At 37.6% G+C, this 23779-nt stretch overlaps 1 protein-coding gene across 2 annotated transcripts; it reads right to left on the reverse strand.

The window, feature by feature from the left end:
* Positions 1 to 334: 334 nt before the first annotated feature.
* On the reverse strand, positions 335 to 21872 carry LOC102795555 (sialic acid-binding Ig-like lectin 10). 2 transcript variants are annotated; one of them, XM_087848367.1, is made up of 12 exons: positions 21804 to 21872; positions 21287 to 21395; positions 20636 to 21031; positions 20057 to 20377; positions 19668 to 19925; positions 8942 to 9199; positions 3798 to 4055; positions 3269 to 3553; positions 2893 to 3174; positions 2657 to 2762; positions 2500 to 2569; positions 335 to 1547 (listed from the first exon to the last, which is right to left on the reverse strand). In XM_087848367.1, exons 2-12 carry the CDS (start codon positions 21345 to 21347, stop codon positions 1179 to 1181), a joined length of 2664 nt encoding a protein of 887 aa, XP_087704493.1. In that variant the 5' UTR covers positions 21348 to 21395; positions 21804 to 21872; the 3' UTR covers positions 335 to 1178. The 2 variants fall into 2 exon arrangements, with proteins under 2 accessions (XP_087704493.1, XP_087704492.1); XM_087848366.1 differs by lacking the exons at positions 19668 to 19925; positions 20057 to 20377; positions 20636 to 21031; positions 21287 to 21395; positions 21804 to 21872 and adding exons at positions 9324 to 9644; positions 9903 to 10298; positions 10616 to 10708.
* Positions 21873 to 23779: the final 1907 nt, after the last annotated feature.

Below are 23779 nucleotides of genomic sequence, written 5' to 3' on the forward strand. Positions count from 1 at the left end.
GATTGCAATAATTTGTAGTATTAGAATTTGCAATGGTATTTGTGTCTTTACTACTTTTGCTTAGACCAGTGGATCACAGTGACAGTTGGACAGTTGGTCCTTGGTGGAGTGTTCTGCAGACACTATCAGGAATTAGTCCAGCATAATTTAACATAAGGAATCAAACAAATACAAAGTGTGATTTGTGCATGCTTACTAATTATTTACTAATTAAATTAGATATTAATTATTTAAATTAAAAAAGTTGAAGACATTTACACCACACAATGACACACAGAAAAAATACAAATGATATGAAACAGGTGAGTAAAATATGGACCAGTTTTAACAGTTTACAATGTGCTTGTTTTACACAATTTAAATAGAGAAACAGAGGTGTAGAAAATCTAATGTTTTTTTTCTTTATTTATTTTTACCTCACCAAGCAGGACCAGGCAAAAATATACAAGCTGTCAGCAGAAGCACCAGGTTCACAGTCTCATGACAGACCACAAGTTACAGTCTGACTTAAGGGTTAACTCTGCCCTCTGCTGGTGAGTGTAACAAATGTGCAGAGGGCATTTAACCTACAGTGGACATGTTTTATACTCAAAATTATTAATCTCATTAAGCTATGACAGAATGTCCGGAGAGAAAAGCATCCCGGGAAGAATTTATTGAGTAACATTTTCCCAGAATGAGAACAATATTGGCCATTAAAAAGTGCTCACCTGTTGGACGTTTAAAGCAAGTATTTATCCTTAAACAATCTAGGTAAGTTAGTATTGCCACAACTGATATGATTTGGCTCAGATTTTATGGACTGGGATGGAAACTAGGAGTACACTAGCTGTGATGCCCTGAGGCTTGGTTTGTGCCTGCTATCTTCTCTTGGTCCTGACTGGGGACCTTTTACATGTTAAGCAAATGTGTTCAGTCCAAAGACGCACACTTACCCTTGCACAATAAAACATTTAAAATGTTACCTGAAAAGGTTATTAAACCAAAAACATGACAGCAAAATAACAGAGGGATTAGGAAATTATGTCCAAGTTCCAGTCCTTATTTTGCAGAGCCCCTACTTTAAGACACAGATGTGTGGAGATGACAGTGTGAGAAAAATGTTTCAAAGTGGAATTATTCATACACAAAACCACCAGATCAAAGAACATTCATCCGAGGGAAACCCACAATGAAACTCAAATTTTGTTGATTATATCATTCACAGTGGAGTACACTGGCTCGTCTTCCTCTTTCTCCTTTTCTGGTTCAGACTGTTTCAGGTCCATCTCTGTCATCATCTCCTCCTCCTCGCCCTTCACCATTTCACCTTCCTGTTTGTTTTTTATTGCTTTCTTAATTTCAGCATACTCCGTCTTTGTGCTTTCTTGCTTTCTCTCTGACTTGTTGTTTTTTTTCAACAGGGAAAAATCAATGTCTGCATACTCCACTTCTTGCGGAGCACCGCTGATTTCAGGCATGTCTTTCTCTGCTGCCACACTTTCATCTTCAACTTCTTCTTGTGGCTCGGATTGATTGTCTTGTGTTTCTTGACCATCATATATGTGCTAGGTACAACGTAAATGATACAAGTCAATTACCAGCCTCCAAAAACCCAGTATTGCACATTAGATTGTGTCTATCTGGGTAATCTGCAATACTGCAATACTAATGTCAAAATCATGTCATGCAGTTCTTTTTTCTGTGGGTTGAAAATCAGGTTGATTCAAACTTAAATTACTTTTTCACAATGCTTACACATTCCTTACATTTTTCCATTAAGTTTAAGTCGTGGTGTTTGAAATAGCAGCAAGAAAGAAAGAAGTCACGGTGCTGACTGTACTATAAAACATACTATCTAACAGAAACTTCAATTTATGCATTTTTTTGGTAAAACTCCTAATTAAAGCTGAAAGTCTATCCTTCAATTACATTGATTAAAAATCCGATGTGGCTGTGTACAGAGGCAAAACTACAGAAATTCTGTGTTTATCCAACAAATTATGGACCCATATGTGGTTCAGCATTCCTATGTTATGTCCACAGTGTTTTTATGAAATAATCTTAATGAGAATAACTGGGATTATGTTGATTTATCTGTTTTCAGTAATTTAGGAGGATTAGGCAAAACTTACCCTTTTGGGTATCATGAAACTTGGTGGAGAAATGAAGGGTGGGCTTATAAAAAGAACCAATTACATTTTGGTACTGATCTGTCCCTGTTTCTTTAAAATTGCAAAACTTTGAAGCAAGATGAGTTTTCTTTTTCTCTGTCCTCTTTTATTGGATATATTTTCCTTAAGCAAATGCTGATGAAACAGACTGATAGAGGTTGGACTGTAGTTCAACGGCATCATGAATACACAGTAACCTACCTCCAGTACTTGTTTATCCCTGCAGATCTTTTAGTACGTTAAAACTATATAGAAAACCAAAAGACTAAATATGTATATTTCAGTATTGAGGATATTTGTGCACAATTAAATATTAAATACTTAAAAGCCAAATGAACATAAATACCTGTGGATCGTCTTGACTTGTTACCATCTCCAAAGTCTCATCCAAATTTCCAGAATTCTTTGTTTTTTTTCTGAATAAAAGGGTTTTACATTATTAAAGTCAAGTGTAAATACATCTATTTAAAAAAAAGAAAATATAATAAAAATAAGTGTCGTACCTTGAACATTTTTTAATCAAACAGCAAACAACTGCAGAAAGAACTACTCCAATCAAAAAGGCAATGATGATTTCTAAATATCCCACGTTCAAAACCGATGACTGAGCTGTACTCAAATGGAACAACATGAAAAAGGTCATTTCAAAGATGCTTTCAATTATACACAGTCCAATTAATTGATTTTCTAATGTTTTTATAAATGCAAAGGTCTCACTTATGAAAATTAAAATACATACCCGCTGTATCAGACACACTTCGGATCATTAGATTTTTTTTTGCTTCTCCCTTTTCATTGTTGCTCACACATTCAACAGTGCTGTTGCCATAGTTTTTTACAGTTAGACTGACAGTGCTGTTGACTGTGTGGTTTGACACAGTCGTTTTGATAGCGTACTCTTTGTGGTTTCCTAGGAGTGGCCATTTGATGGTAGGTAAAGGAAACCCTTCACTGATACACACACAGGTCAAAACGTCTGCTTGAAGCACACATCCAGAGCCATCCTGGATCTTTGAAAACCCTGAAAACACATGACCAGAAATAAAAAACAAGGTAAGGTATGATTTTAAGTGTAAATATGAACTTCACATCAAACAACCGTACTATCTACTTACAAGACACAATCACACTGACAGATGATGTTACAGTTGTGTCTGGATGTGTTGCTGTGCAGGTGTACTGTCCAGAATCTTTTGCTGTCACATTCTGGATGACAAGTGTAGCTGAGCCACTGTCATTATGCAGGGCAGTGTAAGCTCCACTATCTTTGCTGTTTGTTTTAGAGCTAAGGTCTCTCCACATGATAAGGGCTGGAGGAAAACTTTCAACACTGCAGGTCAGATTCAGAACATCTCCCTCCTTTATGATTGTATTCCCAGTGATTTGAGGTGTCCTTATATCTGTGGAGCACATTGCAGTAGTTTTTTTCAGAATGAAGAAAATTATTATTATTATTAAATTATTATTATAAAGTTATTTTAAATAATAAGAAATGGTTTCCAATGGCTCTTTAATACATAGATGTTGAGGCAGCTTAGCATATTTAAAAGTGTCTGAATACAGTTGTTTAATTTCTTTAAACTGATATTTTTATTTACCTGAGTGAAAAAAAGCTCTGTCTAAAGGATAAAATTGCTTACTCACACATCACTGTTATGTTGATGTTTTCCTTTAGGGTATTGTTCATGTGTTTCGCTGTACAGACATACTGTCCAGAATGTCCAGTTGTAGCATTAATTATGTAGAGTGTGGCTGATCCAGTGTCATTGTGAAGGGTTATATCAGAACCAAGTTTAGACCACATAATCAGAGATGGAGGGAAACTTTCAACACTGCAGGTCAGGTTCAGAGCACCTCCCTCCTTTATGATTGTATTCCCAATTATTTGAGGTGTCCTTATATCTGTGGGGCACATTACAGTAGTTTTTTTTAGAAGGAAGAATCTAATTGAAATAAATAGGGAAAAAGTAAATAGATTAGTTGTTCCCCATGGTGATCCTAACCACCATCATAAAATCATTCAAACTGGTAAAGACAAATTTGTCTTCAAATGTTTTGCTGTACAGATGTACAAATGTACAGTACACAATATTCTTATCACATTCTGGATGACAAGTGTAGCTGATGCAGTGTTGTGCAGGTCAGTGTAATTTTCATTGTAAAGGTCTGTGCTTCCCTCTTTAACAGTTATATTCCCAGGGATCTGGAGTTTCCTTTTATCTGTGGCACAGATTTGGTTTATTAAGGACGTAAAAAATCACAAAGAATTATTGTAGTTTTTTGGGGTTTTTTTTAAAAAAGAAAAGAAAACCAGTGATGGGAATAACGGCGTTACAAGTAACGGCGTTACTTTTTTCAGTAACGAGTAATCTGACTAATTACTATTCCTATCGTTACAACGCCGTTACAGTTACTAACAAGAAAATACGGTCCGTTACTATTTTTCAACAAACAGACGATTGAAGCTGTGTTCAGCTTACCGCACCTTATTTCAGTTGCACGGAAGTAGCTGACTATGTAAGTAATCTGCGCGCTACAGCTTTAAACAGCTGCGTGCGCTCCCGTGGACGGTATTCACGATCACTGTCTAGCACAACACCTGGAGCTAAGGGGGCAAAACAATGGCATGGGTGCTGCTGTTTGACTGAGGAAGAATTAATTAAGTAGTCGTGGTAATCCAATCACACGACCACTTAAAGACAAAGCAACAAGGTGATATATACCAGTTTTTAAATTGTGTTGATAGGCCACGTAAAACCAGAGTCATGATAAACAATATATAGGTGTGTTTTTTCCTCAATAGTTTCGTCACGTTTACTGTCTAAGGACAGCGCTAGCAAGCACTCTCTGCTTATGAGCAAAACAACAACAACAACAACAAAAAAAAAAAACAGGGGACGTTTTAGGAGTGACGCAGAGAGAGAGAGAGAGAGAGAGCAGAAAAAGAGAGAGAGAGAGAGATTTGAGATGTGAGAGATTTGTGACGTTTAGCGTGTTTGGAGTGTGTAGTTAATGTGTTTTCTTGTGTAGTTAGTGTGTTGTGTTGTGGATAGTTTTGTGTTGTGTGTCAGAACAATGAGGCGACTGCTGTCTCCAGGTAGAAACAGGAGTGATACACCTGCTGCTGTCAGACCTGCAGGTATCAGGCTGTAATGTTCTCCTTTGTGGACAGAAATTACTTTTTTGGAGTGGCACAAATAATTTGTGTGGCATCTTATTGAATGCAGAACAGCTGATTGTTCTGTAAATAGTTTGAAATGGTTATTTAAAAAATCAAGGTAAAAGGTAAATGGATACAAATAACTTTGTTGTTTGTAAAACTTGTGCATATGATTTTAAAACTGACAATTTATATTTGCATTTAAAGTTATGAAATATGATTCATTAAACATGTTTGTGGTTGTTACAGTAAAAATATAACTTTTTCTACTCTGATTTTATGTTATTTGTCTGATTTTAGATCAATTGTGTTAATACAGTATGTCAAAATGAAAACATGACTGTAAATTCAGACACGTGAGGTTGTGCTGAAAAGGATGATACCAAACAAGGCAAAGTAAATCATTTTTAAAGGTAAAATGTGGAGGGAAAATCAAAAGTAGTTAAAAATGGCCAATTATACCCTGGACCCCAGAGGGTTAAACATTTTTTTTTAAAGTAAAGCAATAGTTACTTTTCAAGTAATTAATTACTTTTAGAATATTGTAACTCAGTTACTAACTCAGTTACTTTTTTGAAGAAGTAACTAGTAACTATAATTAATTACTTTTTCAAAGTAACTTGCCCAACACTGAAGAAAACAGCCTGGTGGTAAATAAAAAGAAAACCTGAAACCCTGACACATACAACGAGTTGATTGGGATATTTGGCTCCATGTTAACAAAACATCTGGGAAGTAGGTACACAGACGGTGGGCTAGGTGACTAATCTCTGTTTGTCGACTGTATAATAAATGTTGTTGCCCTTGCTGGTTGGCTTCAGAAATAATGGCAAGTTTAACTAATTATTTGTACTCTATTAATGTGCAAGGTCAGTTAAGTGTTAGGACAGACAAAGCCATCCACCATTAGCAGATGTCAGTGTTGCTGTCTGTGACAGGAAGTTATAAGCAATGAAGAAAGACATTAAGATAGATGCTGGAAGCTCACGACAGCAATGCTAAGCATTATATCCAAAGCACAATGTGCCTATTATTTTAAAATATAAGAAATGGGTTCCAATGGCTCTTTAACCTCTTAAGCCCCAATTCACACACAAGGCAGGAAATCAGGTAGGCTTGGGGCTTAAGAGGTTAATACATGTGGGACAGCTTCATATTTAAGTGTCTGACTACAGTTGTTTAATTTCTCTGAACTCATATTTTCAGATGCCTGAGTGAAAAAAAAGTTCTGTCTAAAAGCACAAAGTTATTTACTTACACATCACTGTCAAAAGGAGCTTGCAAAGAAAAGCGTCTGGACTTCTTTAAGTTACTTGAAGACGTTTCACCTCTCATCCGAGAGGCTTCTTCAGTTCTAAGGTCAAATGGTGGAGAGTCCCAGATATAACCCTAGTGGGAGTGTCCCCCCACAGAGGGACAAAAGGACCCCCTGATGATCCTCTAATCGCCTGAGCCAAGGTGTGGAACTGGGTGTGGGTCCCAATCAGCCAGAGTTTCGGGTGAGTTCATTGTGAAACCTGGCCCCACCTTATCATGCGAATTCCTGAGGTCAGATGGCCCAGGGTGTGAGTGGGCCTTAAGGCGTCTGGGAAGGGATCTCAAAACTGGATTATAGATGGCAGAGAGTTGGTGTCGTAAACCACCGCCTCTGTTCAAAGATGGTCGCTCACAGTGGACATAGATGGCTTCTTTCACTCCTCTTTCAAACCATCTGTCCTCTCTGTCCAAAATGTGAACATTGGCATCCTCGAAAGAGTGTCCTTTATCCTTAAGATGCAGATGGACAGCTGAATCTTGTCCTGTGGAGGTCGCTCTTCTGTGTTGTGCCATGCGCTTGTGAAGTGGCTGTTTGGTCTCTCCAATGTAGAGGTCTGGGCATTCCTCGCTGCACTGTACGGCATACACCACATTGTTAAGTCTGTGTTTTGGCGTTTTGTCTTTCGGGTGAACCAGTTTTTGTCTGAGTGTGTTGCTGGGTCTGAAGTACACCGGGATGTCATGCTTGGAGAAAACCCTCCTGAGTTTCTCTGATACACCGGCTACATAGGGGATGACAATGTTGTTGCGCCTGTCCTTCTTATCCTCCCTCGCTGGTGTCTGATCTTCTTTTCTGTGCCTCTTTGCTGACTTTAAAAACGCCCATTTAGGATAGCCGCACGTTTTGAGTGCTTCCTTTACATGTGTGTTCCTTCTTTTTCCCTTCAGGCTTAGAGGGAACATGTTCTGCCCGGTGGTGTAGGGTCCTAATTACTCCAAGTTTGTGTTCCAGAGGGTGATGGGAGTCAAACAGGAGGTACTGGTCCGTGTGTGTGGGCTTCCGGTAAACTTCGATGTTGAGGTTGCCATTCTCTTCAATGTGCACAGCGCAGTCCAGGAAAGGCAAACAGTCATCCTTCGTGTCTTCCCTGGTGAACTTGATGTTTTTATCCACAGCGTTGATGTGCGCAGTGAAGGATTCCACTTCTTGTGGGATCTCTTCAATGCGCTGTGCACATTGAAGAGAATGGCAACCTCAACATCGAAGTTTACCGGAAGCCCACACACACGGACCAGTACCTCCTGTTTGACTCCCATCACCCTCTGGAACACAAACTTGGAGTAATTAGGACCCTACACCACCGGGCAGAACATGTTCCCTCTAAGCCTGAAGGGAAAAAGAAGGAACACACACATGTAAAGGAAGCACTCAAAACGTGCGGCTATCTTAAATGGGCGTTTTTAAAGTCAGCAAAGAGGCACAGAAAAGAAGATCAGACACCAGCGAGGGAGGATAAGAAGGACAGACGCAACAACATTGTCATCCCCTATGTAGCCGGTGTATCAGAGAAACTCAGGAGGGTTTTCTCCAAGCATGACATCCCGGTGTACTTCAGACCCAGCAACACACTCAGACAAAAACTGGTTCACCCGAAAGACAAAACGCCAAAACACAGACTTAACAATGTGGTGTATGCCGTACAGTGCAGCGAGGAATGCCCAGACCTCTACATTGGAGAGACCAAACAGCCACTTCACAAGCGCATGGCACAACACAGAAGAGCGACCTCCACAGGACAAGACTCAGCCGTCCATCTGCATCTTAAGGATAAAGGACACTCTTTCGAGGATGCCAATGTTCACATTTTGGACAGAGAGGACAGATGGTTTGAAAGAGGAGTGAAAGAAGCCATCTATGTCCACTGTGAGCGACCATCTTTGAACAGAGGCGGTGGTTTACGACACCAACTCTCTGCCATCTATAATCCAGTTTTGAGATCCCTTCCCAGACGCCTTAAGGCCCACTCACATCCTGGGCCATCTGACCTCAGGAATTCGCATGATAAGGTGGGGCCAGGTTTCACAATGAACTCACCCGAAACTCTGGCTGATTGGGACCCACACCCAGTTCCACACCTTGGCTCAGGCGATTAGAGGATCATCAGGGGGTCCTTTTGTCCCTCTGTGGGGGGACACTCCCACTAGGGTTATATCTGGGACTCTCCACCATTTGACCTTAGAACTGAAGAAGCCTCTCGGATGAGAGGTGAAACATCTTCAAGTAACTTAAAGAAGTCCAGACGCTTTTCTTTGCAAGCTCCTTTTGACTACGATGACCTGGTTGACTGAGAACCTTCACAGACATACTTACACATCACTGTTATATCGATGTTTTCCTGCAGGGTATTGTTCATATGTTTTGCTGTACAGACGTACTGTCCACAATGTTCAGTTGTAGCATTAATTATGGAGAATGTGGCTGATCCAGTGTCATTGTGCAGGGTTATATCAGAACCAAGTTTAGACCACATAATCAGAGATGGAGGAAAACTTTCAACACTGCAGGTCAGGTTCAGAGTTTCACCCTCCTTCACATTTGTGCCCCCTGTGATGTTAACTTCCTTCACATCTGTTACACAAAAATACAAATTACACAATAATGAAACTTCTCTTTCAGCAAGACCAGTTGACTAAGAGAGTACACTGCTTTCAAAAGAATTCAGCATACAAAGTTATATAGTAAAAATACTCACAGTTTACTTTTAAAGTTGAACCCCCCTCGGTAATTTTTTCCCCAGTGAAGCGGGTTTTACAGGTGACATTGGTGTTGTGGTGTTCAGCAGAGGAGTTGAAAGTCAGAGTTGAAATGTGTCTTTGTGTGAAAGCAGTTAGATTTTTAGTCCTGAAAGAAGTGATGTTTCCTGTAATGTAAGATTCAGTCCCTCCTGCTTCTCTCCATGTCCAGGTGATTTCAGGAACAGATCCAGAGCAGAGACCAGGAGCAACACAGGTCAGTGTGGCCTGCTGTCCCTTTGTCAGCGTGGGAATCTTAACTCTGGGTTTCTGACTAAGACCTAGTGGAAACATAGAACGTAAGAATAATCTAGTTAACTGCCTGAAGTTCATCAACTAGATATATTTTGGCTTAAATTTTAGGAAATTATGTTAAACAGGTAGATGTGGAACATAAAGCGTTGTATTTTGTTCTAACAGCACACAGGGGTAAATAAATGTGCAAAATCACTTCATACTTGAGACAAAAAATTAATAAATAAAGTAGCACAAAAACCAAGATTTATTCTCAACATCCTTTTTTGATGCAGTGTTTGTACCTTCAACTGATACAGTTGTCCTTTGAATAGATGCAAATCCATCTTCTTTCCATTTCAGTTTACCATTAACTCTGATCCGATACGATCCAGAATCCGACTCTTTGAGATCATTAATGATGATGCTGCAGTTGTTCTGTCTTATATCAGGCTCTAAGAGTGACACACGTCCTTCAAAGCCATACTGAACGCGGATATTGTTTTTGTTGCTGTGAAATATTATTTCATCATTATAGTCACATCTTGAATATGCTTTACATTTGTACCAAACTATATGTTTGGGTGTAAACTCATCAGCAGTAGTGAAAGAACACGGGATCACAACACAGAGTCCAGCCTCTGCTGTTAGTGTCTCACTAAGTGTGATGCAGTATTGTCCAGGGCATTGTTGTGATGTGCCTGTTAATACAAAGGAGGAGGTAAAAAAAGAGGAAAAGAATATTTGGTTCATCTGAATAGTTATATAATGCACAAGTCAGGTGACAGTGATCTTATTAATTTATGTGAACTCTAAATTCTGTTACATGAATTTATACTTATAATTTGATTGCATGTCAAAAAAACACTTTTACTCTACACACACACACACACACACATGCACACACACACACACACACACACACACACACACACACACACACACACGCACACATAACCGCATAAAACAAAACACTAATAAAGCAGAATTAGAGGAATATAAAGAAGAAGAATCAAACCTGTCTCAGCACACACACACAAAAGGAAAGTCACCCAGATCAGAACAAACATCCTGACTTGCTTCTCGGCACGTTCAGTCTCTCCCTCCAGAGACAAACTGTATTGCAGCAAATGAAGTAAAGAGAGATTAGAACAAAGGAAATGCAACATTTTACGTCACACATCGCAATACAGGATGTTGCATGCTTGGTTATTCCATAGTTATGTACCAGTTTTACCGACTGTGCCAACACCACTACCCTAAAGTTTTTATGGTAAACACACACAAAGATCTGTTCTCAAAAGATTAAAAAGGTCAACAAAAGCACTATTACAATACAAACTGTTAGAACTGCATATTCTCTGTCGTATTCCATGTAACTTTAGGTCATCTGTATCATTTCATGAATTCAAGAAGTGGCTTCCGTCTAGCAAGTTTTTTGACCAGTACAGTTCACACTTTTATATAATCCTGCGGCTCATTTAGTGTTTTAAAATATATTTTCCACAAAAAACATTAAATGTTTGTTTTTTTACCTCTTTTGTCTGGTCTTTCACCACTCCTCTCTCCACCGTAATCTCAGCTGACCTTTATCCTTGAAGTTTCTCTTCCTCACTTCTCTTTTTTTCTTTCTTCCTTCTTTTTACAACAGGATTTCAGGAAGTGTGAGTACATGTTCAAATTGAATTAGGGCAGACCCACTTTTATGAAGTTATTATTTTATATCGCACTATATATGCTCTAATAAAATACTCATCAAGTAATGAAAAAAAAAAAACCTTTATAAAAACAACAAAAAGATGCTCCATGACTGAAACATTATAAAGATAGGTTGTTGCTGAGCACTGGGAAAAGTTAAGTAGGTTTATTTCCAGGTTTGTTAGATACAATGAATACAAAAACAGGTGCAAGAGAAAAAGAGAAAAAGGCAGGATATGTGAGAGTCTCGGACATTGACAGAAGTATTTTTTGAATGTTAAATTCATGAAATACTCTCAGTTTGGTTATGTTCCTTAGATTTTGGTTTCATTGGTTTGGTTTGGTTGCTAGTGTGATTGTTTATGTCTTCAATACTTATAAAACAATAACTATTTTAATGGTTTTGGGTTCATGTTCTCTTTTGATTTGCCTTCTGTTTATTTTGTCTGTGAAGGTTCTCAGTCATCCAGGGCATTCTAGTCTAAGGAGCTTGGAAAGAAAGGCGTCTGGACTTCTTTAGCTTTTTGAAGATGTTTCACCTCTCATCCGAGAAGACTTTCCAGTTCTAAGAGCAAATGGTGGAGAGTCCCAGATTTTAAACCCTATGGGAGTGTCCCCCTGTTTTATGGGCACCCTATTGATCCTCTACCTAATCAGACAAGATGCGGTCGCAAATTTTGAAGCTATCCTGATAACCTTATCCCACCAACAATGTGGAGATTCAACTTTTTTTTTTAGATCCAATTAAAATCAAGCACTCAAAAAGATGCTCTGGAAAAAAGTAGAATTCTTGGAACTGAGTTTAATACATTGAATCACATGAACAGCAGGAAAAATACATGCAGACATTTAGCAAGAGAATTACATAGCAGAAAGCAAGCAAAGCAAAACCCTGGGGTGTACAGCCTCAAGCACAGACAGCAGAGCAACACAGAGATGGACAGAAAGAAGCAGCAGGAAGAAAGTGCTGGGGTGTCATCTGGTCCCCTAATATATAGTGACCAGTATCCCCACCCCCTGCTGCTGGGTAACTTTCCCACTCGTCCTGAATCGTCCAGAGGCCAGTCAGGACCCTTTGGCTTTTTCTTATCACAATAGGTCATGACACGGTCAAACATCGCACATTAATCCTAATTATTATATCTTACACAGCAAGTGGCACAATCTTATCTTATACAATAGGTTACATGCATAACATGGTGATTCTCATATATAAAAACACTTTATTGTAGGTTTACAGTGTGTGTGTGTGTGTGTGTGTGTGTGATTATATCATATGATATTTTATCATGAAGTGTTCAAGATCTCTGTTACAGTGTTACTGTTTTGGCTGTGCTGCATGAAAAATGTTGAGTGTGTAGTTACCGGAGTTGGAGAGTGAGCTTTTCAGGAGAACTCTCCCCTTACATTAACTGCACTGTTACTGTACCACCTTAATAAACCATGTGCTTAAGACTCTACGTGAAAGTGTAGTTCAGATAGATATACAGTGTATATAGTTATTTTGTTTTTTAGTTTTGTGTATTTTCTAGTTGATTCTGTTGTTCTTAATATTCAAGCATGTTTTGTATCTTCAACTTGTATCAGTTCTTTCTTAGTCGATTAGCTCCTGTTGCTTTTTTTCAGTTTTGGCTTCTGTTTGATAGTGTGTGAGTTTGTCCAAGCTTCCCCAGTATCCTCTTATACTGTGTCTTCAATGTTACTCTAAAAAAGTAATTTATTACACATTACTTGTTACATTTATTAAAAGTAATGCAGCACATTAGTTAACTACTTGTCAGAAAAAGTAATTTGTTATACTACTTGCTACATTACTTTTGCATTACTTAGCAATGATAAATATGCAGAGAAAGAAAAAGAACATATTATAATATGTAAATGCTGTTAAAGAACGTTCTGTGTAGAGTTCATGATGTGTGTGAATGATTTATAATGGGTTACATAATTTCACGAATATATATTTAGTGTTAAAAATGTCTTTATTTGAAATGTACATGTGTAAAGTGTAAGAGCTAGTTTTTCGTGAGAACACCCTTAACGAGAGCACACGAGACTTTTCTATTCCCAAATAAAACATTAAAACTATACAACTTATACATGATCACACACTTGATTTGTCCATAACCAGTTTTTAACCTGTGCCTTAAACAAGTTGAATGTTGAGCATTTTCTAATAAATTGAGGAAGACTGTTCCACAGATGGCCACCCTGGCCAGAAGGGACGTTCTGCCCAAATGCTGTCTGTCTGTGGGGTAAGCTAAAGGTTTATTGAAAGAAAAGCAACACAAGGATTTAAAGACGTCTTTTCAGGACAAGCAGTCAACGAGGTATTTGTCATTTGAGAAATGTTTTTATTTGTGTTTGGACTTAATACTTGTACTGTAAAGTTGCTAATTGGTTTGTACTGTTCACTTTTGACCAGTTCTCACTGCATACTGGCATACTGGTGTACTGGCGATGGTGAAGCTAAGGAGGAGAGAAAGCCCAAGTAATAAACGCCTGTTTCAAAGAACCAACCTGTGTCTGTGTTGTCGTGAAGAGAACTACACAATAAATATGTGTTAATATAAATTAAACTGGGCAGATATCATTAAAACGTATTTTACATGTGCTATACTTGTAGGGTAGTGTGGACCAATTGAGAAGAACAAGAACTGAACTTTGAATCACAATAATCCTTCAAAAAAGTCATGATGACTGAATGTGACACACTCATCTGTAATCTTACCTTCACTACTTTATGAAATGTTTATACATAAAATGAATATTGCATGGATTTGCACTACCATGAGTTGACCAACATGGTTGCTTCTTTCATGTTTCAACATTAGGGATCTGTGTATCAACCTTTTGACAACAATACAGCTTTACTAAGAAGCCTTTAAAACAGGTTTTCTCATCATTATTATTGCTAGCCTCCTTCTTTTGTACTTTTGTCTTTTTTGATCAAACAAATACTAAATGTCTACTTAATGTATACTAGTGGGTGTGTTTTAGGAAGAAACTCTCCTCCTGGCAGGGTTGTTGCATCACAGACTCAATCATATTCCCTTCATAGAATAGAATTTCTTTTGTGCCAATTAAAATACATTAGCATTTTGTAAAAATCTGCATTACTAAAATTCTATTGTAATATAAAAAGAAAGAAAGATGTGTTGTTGTTTATGTAAAGGGAATACTTAAAGTAATTTTAGGTGTCCGCATTTTGCTCATTTGCTGGTTCATTATTAGTCGGGATGCAACGATACCATTTTTTTCAAACCGATACAATACTGATACTTGGATCTGAGTACTTGCCGATACAGAGTACAAAAAAACGATACTTCTACCACACACACACACACACACACACACACACACACACACACACACACACACACACAAATGCAATGAATTGGAAGACAGGTTTTATTATATTCCCTGCCGATAAAAAAATAAAATCTTAATAAAAATGACCACAAAAACATTTCAAGTGAAAAATAAGCACTTCTGTTAAATTATTGCAGAGTCTCCACACTGTAATTTAACAAAATATCACTGAACTATTGGCACTGTCTCGAGCTTTCAGAATAATAAATAAACACTTCTGTTTGGAATAAAATAAATATAAATTAGGTTTGCGAATAAATTAAACTTTTAAATTATTGCAGAGTGTCCATATTGTAAACAAACAAACAAAATAATTATTATAAAATGAATAATAAATAAAATAATAATTGCCCCCCTAGTGGCCAATCTAAAAAACTACAACAGAAATGACAAGCCACCCTCTGATTAATGAAATAAGTTGGTATCGGTTCATGGTATCGGTTAACTTTTACGAGTATGAGTGCACACACATTTTACAGTATCGGCCCCAATACCCGATACCAGTATCGGTATCGGTGCATCCCTAATTATTAGATTTTGGATAAATAAATTAAGTTAAAAAGCTGTATGTATTTAAAAAAACATGGATTTTTAAAAATGTACATTGCTGCAGCACTTCTTCTCTAACAGCTTATAGTTTAATCATACACATGTGAGCCGCAGTTCATGTATTAAGCAGTCCACAGGTTAATATACAATGACCTTAATCTTTTAAACATTACTTGTTTATTCCTCTTTCAATTCATCTGTTTTCAGTAAGTTTGTCTTTTGTGAAGATTATGCAAAAATTCTTTTACTGAATTTCACTGAACTTGCTTTCAGCTAGGATGTGCATATTAAAGGAGCAAATGAATTTTGACATACAAGTGGCCCTTTTTGTTTAAAATTACAGAACCTTGAAGCAGGATGTGCCCTTAAGGACAACAAAATACTGCAACTGTAATCTCGTCACTGTTTACTGTTTCCGTTTCTGATTTCCCATCAGCATTATTTTTTTTATCATGACCTTGCTCTGTGACCACATAAATCTGATGACTTTGATGTGTTTGAATTACACAGATTTTTTTTTTTTTTTTTTACATACGAATAGCCTGTACTACAAGCAAGTTGTTCAGGAGCAGTGTTTGCTTTGAAAGAGAAAACACACATCCCTTTAGGGTTGTGTCAGCAAGGGTATCCGGTGTAAAAATCTGCCAAATCAAACATCACATACGCCCCCTGAAGAAACCCCTTCTAAATGTGAGAGTCTGTGAGTCTGTTTTTGCACATATCTTAAGGAATCGCGCATAACTGCCTGACACTTGTCCAAAAAGCTGTAAAGTTCAACAGGTTTCACAACATTGTAAAGAAATGCAATTTTTCTAGTAGCCCACAGAGGTCGACAAATGTGCAAAACCCCCCATTAAGATAAGAAAAACATACTTTTTAAGTGCTCATTTTTAATCTAGCTTTTCAATTTAAAGGGGGTTAAAGAGAAATTACACATCAGTTATATGTAATAAGCATACAAACTTACCAGACAAACATAACATAAATGAAAATGAGCACAATTATGAGGACAGAAATGTAAAGAGAAGCACTGACAAATGATGAGCTGTAGTAAGAATAGAGGACTATAAATGTTAGGGTTAATGTGTTGTAGGTTGTCATTTAAAAAGCTAGAATGCTTTTGTTTGCTCCCTATGTAACCCACGCATATGAGTATGTGCACGACCTTCATAATGAGAAAAATCTGCCTTGAGAAGAACAGACTCCACTCAATGAAGGAAGCCACCTGGCGGGACAAGGTAACAACAACATCCTGGTAGGACTGCACTCACATCATATAACCACTCACATCGTATAACCACGCTTGCACAACACACTTTGTCAACATATATAGTTATTTGTCTTAGTTAACACAGCAACAAGCTTTATGAATATTCATGTATGTAAACAATAAAAGCAACCTGCAGGGGGAAGCAAGTCGAAGTGGGTTGGAGACAACTGCTTCCCTCGCGGTGAGTGTAAACCAGAGCTCTGTGTGACCTCGTTCCTGAATGAGTTTCTGTTTATCCAGCTGTATCAGAGGTGAAACTCTGACATTAATTTGCAAGTGTTTGCTTGGCAATACACTTAATATGTTAGTTAGCAATGGTAAGGAAGGAACAAGAGAAAACTGAGTGTCTGGTGTTTTTTGACTTGGGCACTGTGTTTTCCTGTGCCCATCTATGAGGGTGTAGCCCTATTTTCTCACCTGCTTCTCCCACCAATTCAGTTCAATTCAATTTTATTTATACAGTGCCAAATCACAACAACAGTCGCCTCAAGGAGCTTTATATTGTATAGTAGACTCTACAATAATACATACAGAGAAAAAAAACCCAAACAATCATATGACCCCCTATGAGTAAGCACTTTGGCGACAGTGGGAAGGAAAAACTCCCTTTTAACAGGAAGAAACCTTCGGCAGAACCAGGCTCAGGGAGGGGCGGGGCCATCTGCTGCAGCCTTTCTCAGTGGTCTTCTGCAGCCAGTGATCCATCAATGGCAATCAGCAGAATGACATTTAAGACAAGCTCAGCCCTTCACTCTGTTGTCAGCTACCTCACGGTGGTACCCAGGCTTTCATGCTAGTTGTTGTTCATGTTTTTTGCCTCGTGCTTACTTTTGTCTCTTTGTGCCTCAGTTCTCTTGCCAAAGACTCTGATTCAACTCACCTGCAGTACAATCACCTAGATGCTGGTCGCTGCTGTCAAAACTCACCAAGTCAGCCTGCAAACTCACCGCTCTCACATGCCTATGGCCCTGCTCTCCACTGGATCACTGGAAATATAAGGAACCTTTCCTTTACACACCCTGCTATTCAGCCAGATGCTCACCCAGCTACTTTCACTAAAATCTTTATTATTCTCTCCACTGAGTCTGCTTTTAGCTCCACTTTAACATACTGGACACATAGTGTAAAGAGATTTATTTACTGTGTAATGACAGTTTTCTCTTGATATTAATAACAAACTGTGTATGCAGCATATCATAATCATAAAACAGGCATGCTCTGTGATTAGTCCATGTAAACCAGGGGTCTCAAACGTGCGGAGTGGGGGCCACTTGTGGCCCACATCACCTTTAATTGGCCTGAGGTTAAAAAACTATTTTTGCTTTTTAAATAAAACTATAAAAATTTTTTTAGAAAAGCAAACAAAACACCACATTTTCAAAAAGTTTGGCAGGTGTTTTCTTGTTTGTTTAGGTTTTTTTGTATTACTTAAACATTAAGTGGTAATCCAATGAGTGCCAGCAGTGGCCCACAGCTCAAGTTTGAGACCCCTGATTTAAAAAGATTGTTGCCTCTAATTTGTACCTGTGGATGATTTCTTAGGAAAAGTTCAAGGTAGAGTAGTAAACTTTTTTGTGTCATTTTCCAGGTGATATATTCATCTCTGTAATTATTCCTCTGCCTGACTTTCTGGATATTTGGCTGCTAGTCTTTTCTTTTCATAATTTCTACCTTGTCATGCTGTCAAACTCAGTGCTGACATCATTGGATGATCACGCCGGCCTTCTCTGAGCCAATCAGCATCCATTTTATGTGCTATAAATCTTAGTGGTCTTCTGTTGTTCTGCCTTTCAGACTCCTTTGTTTACAATTTTAATGGACTCTATGTATAAGTTGAAATAAAAAGAGTAGTTTATTACATATAAAACATTCCCTACAATGCAATGTAAAAAATAATTAACAAAACAATAACAGACTGCCACTACAACAGCACAGCTTTCTGAAACTTGTGACTGGAAATCTGACGCCTGACTTCTCAGTTTATATGTTGTGCAATAACATCATAATCTGGTGACACATCCGCTTTTTGCAGTGACATGTAGGTTCTCTCCTCCTGATGTAGGTTCACCTTTTTTCTTGAATTCCTTTGATGAGAAGAAACAGAACCTCATTATTGTCTAAAAGTCTTGACTGCATTCAAAGAGTCAAACAAAAACATAAACATACATGTGGAGAAACATACCAGAGGAACCATATGTAGGTTATGCAGAAGGCATTCAAAGTGAGAGATACACCAGCAACAATCCAGGGAAGAAGTGTACTGTAAGAACCACAGTGTTTCACACAAGCTGCTGTAAGACAGAAGAGAACACATGCAAACACACATACACACCAAACACACAAAGATAGATATAATAAAAATGTATATGATTATATATTGATATATATATAAATTATGTTTCCTGGAGCCACAGCTGAGAAGCTAAACATCTCCCTGCAGGTTGCCAACCTCTGTTCTAAATTTATACTGTTGTGTAGCTACTGTAGATATCTCTGTGCAGAATGTTTTTGTGATATTTTGTTTATTGCAAATGTTTCCTTTGATTTGCACAGTTTGGATCTTTGAAAACTCTGAAAACACATGATCAGAAATATAAACAACGTAATAACCAAGGTAAAATATGATTTTTAGTGAAAATATTAACTTCACATTCAACATTGGTACGATGTACTGTCACATTCTGGATCACAAGTGTAGCTGAGACAGTGTTTTGCCCTCCTTAACACTTATATTCACATTGAGCTAAAGTTTCCGTTTATCTGTGACACACATTTGGTTTATTAAGGTTTGTTTATATATATATATATATATATATATATATATATATATATATATATATATATATATATATATATATATAAAGAAAAGAAAAGAAAGAAAACAGCCTGGTGGTAAATTAAAAGAAAACCTGAAACCCTGACACATACAACGAGTTGATCAGGATGTTTGGCTCCATGTTAACAAAACATCTGAGAGGTAGGTACACGGACGCTTGGCTAGGTGAAAAATGTCTATTTGTCAACTCTATTAATGAATGTTGCCCTTGCTAGTTGGCAAGATAAATATTACTACTTATTTGTACTTTATTAATGTGTAACATCAGTTAAGTGTTAGGACAGAAAAAGCCATCCATAGTGGATGCAGTGTTGCTGCTTACCTGACTGAAAAAAGCAGTTTACTTACACATCACTGTTATATCGATGTTTTCCTGCAGGGTATTGTTCATATGTTTTGCTGTACAGACGTACTGTCCACAATGTTCAGTTGTAGCATTAATTATGGAGAATGTGGCTGATCCAGTGTCATTGTGCAGGGTTATATCAGAACCAAGTTTAGACCACATAATCAGAGATGGAGGAAAACTTTCAACACTGCAGGTCAGGTTCAGAGTTTCACCCTCCTTCACATTTGTGCCCCCAGTGATGTTAACTTCCTTAACATCTGTTACACAAAAATACAAATGACATATTAATAAAACTTCTCTTTTTCTCTTTCCTGTAAGACCATCTGACTGAGAGCACACTGCTTTCAAAAGATTTCAGCATGCAAAATTAAATAGTAAAAATACTCACAGTTTACTTTTAAAGTTGAACCCCCCTCTGTAGTTTTTTCCCCAGTGAAGCGGGTTTTACAGGTGACATTGGTGTTGTGGTATTCAGCAGAGGAGTTGAAAGTCAGAATTGAAATGTGTCTTTGTGTGAAAGCAGTTAGATTTTTAGTCCTGAAAGAAGTGATGTTTCCTGTAATGTAAGATTCAGTCCCTCCTGCTCCTCTCCATGTCCAGGTGATTTCAGGAACAGATCCAGAGCAGAGACCAGGAGCAACACAGGTCAGTGTGGCCTGCTGTCCCTCTGTCAGTGTGGGAATCTTAACTCTGGGTTTCTGACTAAGACCTAGTGGAAACATAGAACGTAAGAATAATCTGGTTAACTGCCTGAAGTTCATCAACTAGATATATTTTGGCTTAAATTTTAGGAAATTATGTTAAACAGGTAGATGTGGAACATAAAGCGTTGTATTTTGTTCTAACAGCACACAGGGGTAAATAAATGTGCAAAATCACTTCATACTTGAGACAAAAAATTAATAAATAAAGTAGCACAAAAACCAAGATTTATTCTCAACATCCTTTTTTGATGCAGTGTTTGTACCTTCAACTGATACAGTTGTCCTTTGAATAGATGCAAATCCATCTTCTGTCCATTTCCGTTTACCATTAACTCTGATCCGATACAATCCAGAATCCGACTCTTTGAGATTATTAATGATGATGCTGCAGTTGTTCTGTCTTATATCAGGCTCTAAGAGTGACACACGTCCTTCAAAGCCATACTGAACACGGATATTGTTTTTGTTGCTGTGAAATATTATTTCATCATCATAGTCACATCTTGAATATGCTTTACATTTGTACCAAACTATATGTTTGGGTGTAAACTCATCAGCAGTAGTGAAAGAACACGGGATCACAACACAGAGTCCAGCCTCTGCTGTTACTGTCTCACTAAGTGTGATGCAGTATTCTCCAGGGCATTGTTGTGATGTGCCTGTTAATACAAAGGAAGAGGTAAAAAAAAAGAAAAATAATGTTTGGTTCATTTGAATAGTTGGGTTAATTTATGATGAATTCTACTTCAAGAATGAATACTTATAATCTGAATGCGTTTCAAAAAACCACTTTTAATATGCACACACACACACACACGCACACACACACACACACACACACCTGCACATATAACCTTATAAAACAAAGCAATGATAAAGCAGAATTACAAGATTATAAAGAGGAAGAATCAAACCTGTTTCAGCGTTGCTGACTCTTATACACAAAAAGAAAGATGCCCAGATCAGAACAAACATCCTGACTTGGTTCTCGGCACGTTCAGTTTCTCCCTGCAGTGAGAAACTCTATTGGAGCCAATGAAGTAAAGAGATATTAAGGGAATTCAACATCTTACATCACACATTGCAATAGAGGATGTTGCACGCTTGGTTATTCCGTAGTTATGTATGCCTACATCATTACCCTAAAGTTTTCCTGGTAAACAAAGATCTGTTCTCAAAAGATAAATGATCAAAGCAAAAATATTTTTTACAGCTCAACAAGATCACTAATACAATAAAAACTGTTACTACTGTATTTTATTTAACTTTAGATCATCTGCATGATTTAATGAATTGGAGAACTGTGAACAGTGGATTCTCAAACTAACACATTTTTTGACCAGCACAGTCAACACCTTTATACAATATTGTTTAGTGTTTTAAAGATATTTTGAAAAAAACATTAAATGAATGTTGTTGTGTTTTTTTTACCTCTTTTGTCTATTTCTTCTTCACTCTTCTATCCACAGTGAAACTCTGCTGACTTTTAATCTTCAAGCTTCTCTTTTTCCTTTCTTCCGTATTTTTACAGCAAGATGTCAGGAAGTGTATGATACATTCAAACTTGATTATGACACATTCACTTTTATGAAGTTATCTTATGTGCACATAAGTGGTCCGCAGGTGCGCATTCGCTGTCACAATAAAAGACGCGCACCAGATAAGAAAGCGCGTTTGCGTAAATAGGATTTTCTGGTGGAGGACAGACAATTGTTTAGAACTCTTAAAGAAGCAAGCTCCTTTAAGCAATTACTTTGGTGTTCCTCCACCTCCAAAGAAATGTCAGAAGGAGCCCGAACCGCAAAAGAAGCGCATATTCTAGGAAAAGTGGTTGCAGGAGATGAGCTGGCTCTCAAACAAGTGATGAACGCACAGAGATGTGGTGCAGAATATGCCGTGAAAATCCCAGCAGACAAAAACAGTGCCTTTTATATGTACGCAAACGCACGTTGCAACTTCTTATCTAGTGCGCGTCTTTTATTTTGACAGCGAATGCGCAACACTTATGTGCAGCCCTGTATATAACACTATATATGCTCTATATTATATAATAAAATAGTCATCATCAACTCATAATTACAAAAAAAACCCCAAACTTTTATTTTCTTTTTAAAAACAAAGGCAAGATCATCCATGACTGAAACAGTTTTTCAACTTTGAATTTATGTTTATTATTAAATATTCTCTGTTCGGTTATGTCTCTTTGGGTTTGTGGTTTTGAATTCTTAGCAAGCGGTTCAGCTTTTCATTATTTCTCTGGAAATTATTTGTTTTTTTTTAAATATAGTTTTAGGTTTCAGTCAGAGTCAGTTTGCATGTCCCTGCTTTCTGCTAAATTATTTTATCCCCCCCGTGATTTTTAGACCTGCATGTTGAAACAGTCTGCAGTGCAAACAAGCATAAAATCAGAAACTGATTGCAATGACATGGTCCTGGGTTTGTTTTCCAGTTTAGTTTATTTAAGTATTATAAATTCCTGGCTTGCCTAATGTTTATGTTGACTCTTGTATTTGTCCCTCTTACTCAATGTAGTTACCCTCTTAGCAGCTGCCTTGGTTTTATTCCCCCCTTTGTCTCAAGCCCGGTGCACTTAGTCTTTTCATGTGACTGTTTTCCCCCTTCAGTTATCTCCCTTCCTGTTTTATTTTGGTAAGTCTGCTCTCTTTCCCTTTGTCCTTTGTCAGTTCACTTTCTCCAGCTCCAGTGCTCTCTTTCCATAGTGTTTATTCTCCAATTTCTGTGAGTAGAGGTTTTCAGTTCCCTTTTGTATTTTGTGTTTCACCTTTTTTGTATTTTGGTCATCATCCTAAATAAACGGCTTGTTTGTTTCACTCTGTCTATCTGTGAGATTTGGGCCCTCCTCTCCACTACATACCTATGACATGTGGTCCTGTATTTGCTTGTGTTACACAATTCAGACTGCTACAGCATGAATAGGTGTTCTGACTTTGATTAAATCATCAGACATGGTGCAGCAGCACCAGGATCACAACTCCACAGTATCTGAGTTGTCGTGTACCGCTGCTGGTTTACACTGCCCCCTATTGGTGAATGGTGTGAAGGGTAGAGAGTGTCAAATCTCACAGGTTTTTTTTTTTTCAGTTTTATATGTTAGGTTTTTTACCCTACAATATTAAATGCCTTGAGGCAACTGTGATTTGGCTCTGTATAAATTAAATTTATGTCATTCAATTTTAAATGCCACTGGAACAATATGGTGGATACCCATGCCAACATAACATAAGGAAATTTCTTACAAGCTGGAGGTTTTCAGAGAAAAGAAAATACATGACCTTAGATATGAAGTTTGGTAACTGGGAAAAATACATTACTGAGAACAAAATACTGAGAACAAAATATTAAGTAGCTGTATGGTAAAAAAGCAACTTTTATTCGTAAATAAATGT

This window comes from Neolamprologus brichardi, chromosome 11 (genome assembly GCF_056152115.1).
Source record: "Neolamprologus brichardi isolate AB-2024 chromosome 11, ASM5615211v1, whole genome shotgun sequence".
NCBI classification, from domain to species: Eukaryota; Metazoa; Chordata; class Actinopteri; order Cichliformes; family Cichlidae; genus Neolamprologus; species Neolamprologus brichardi.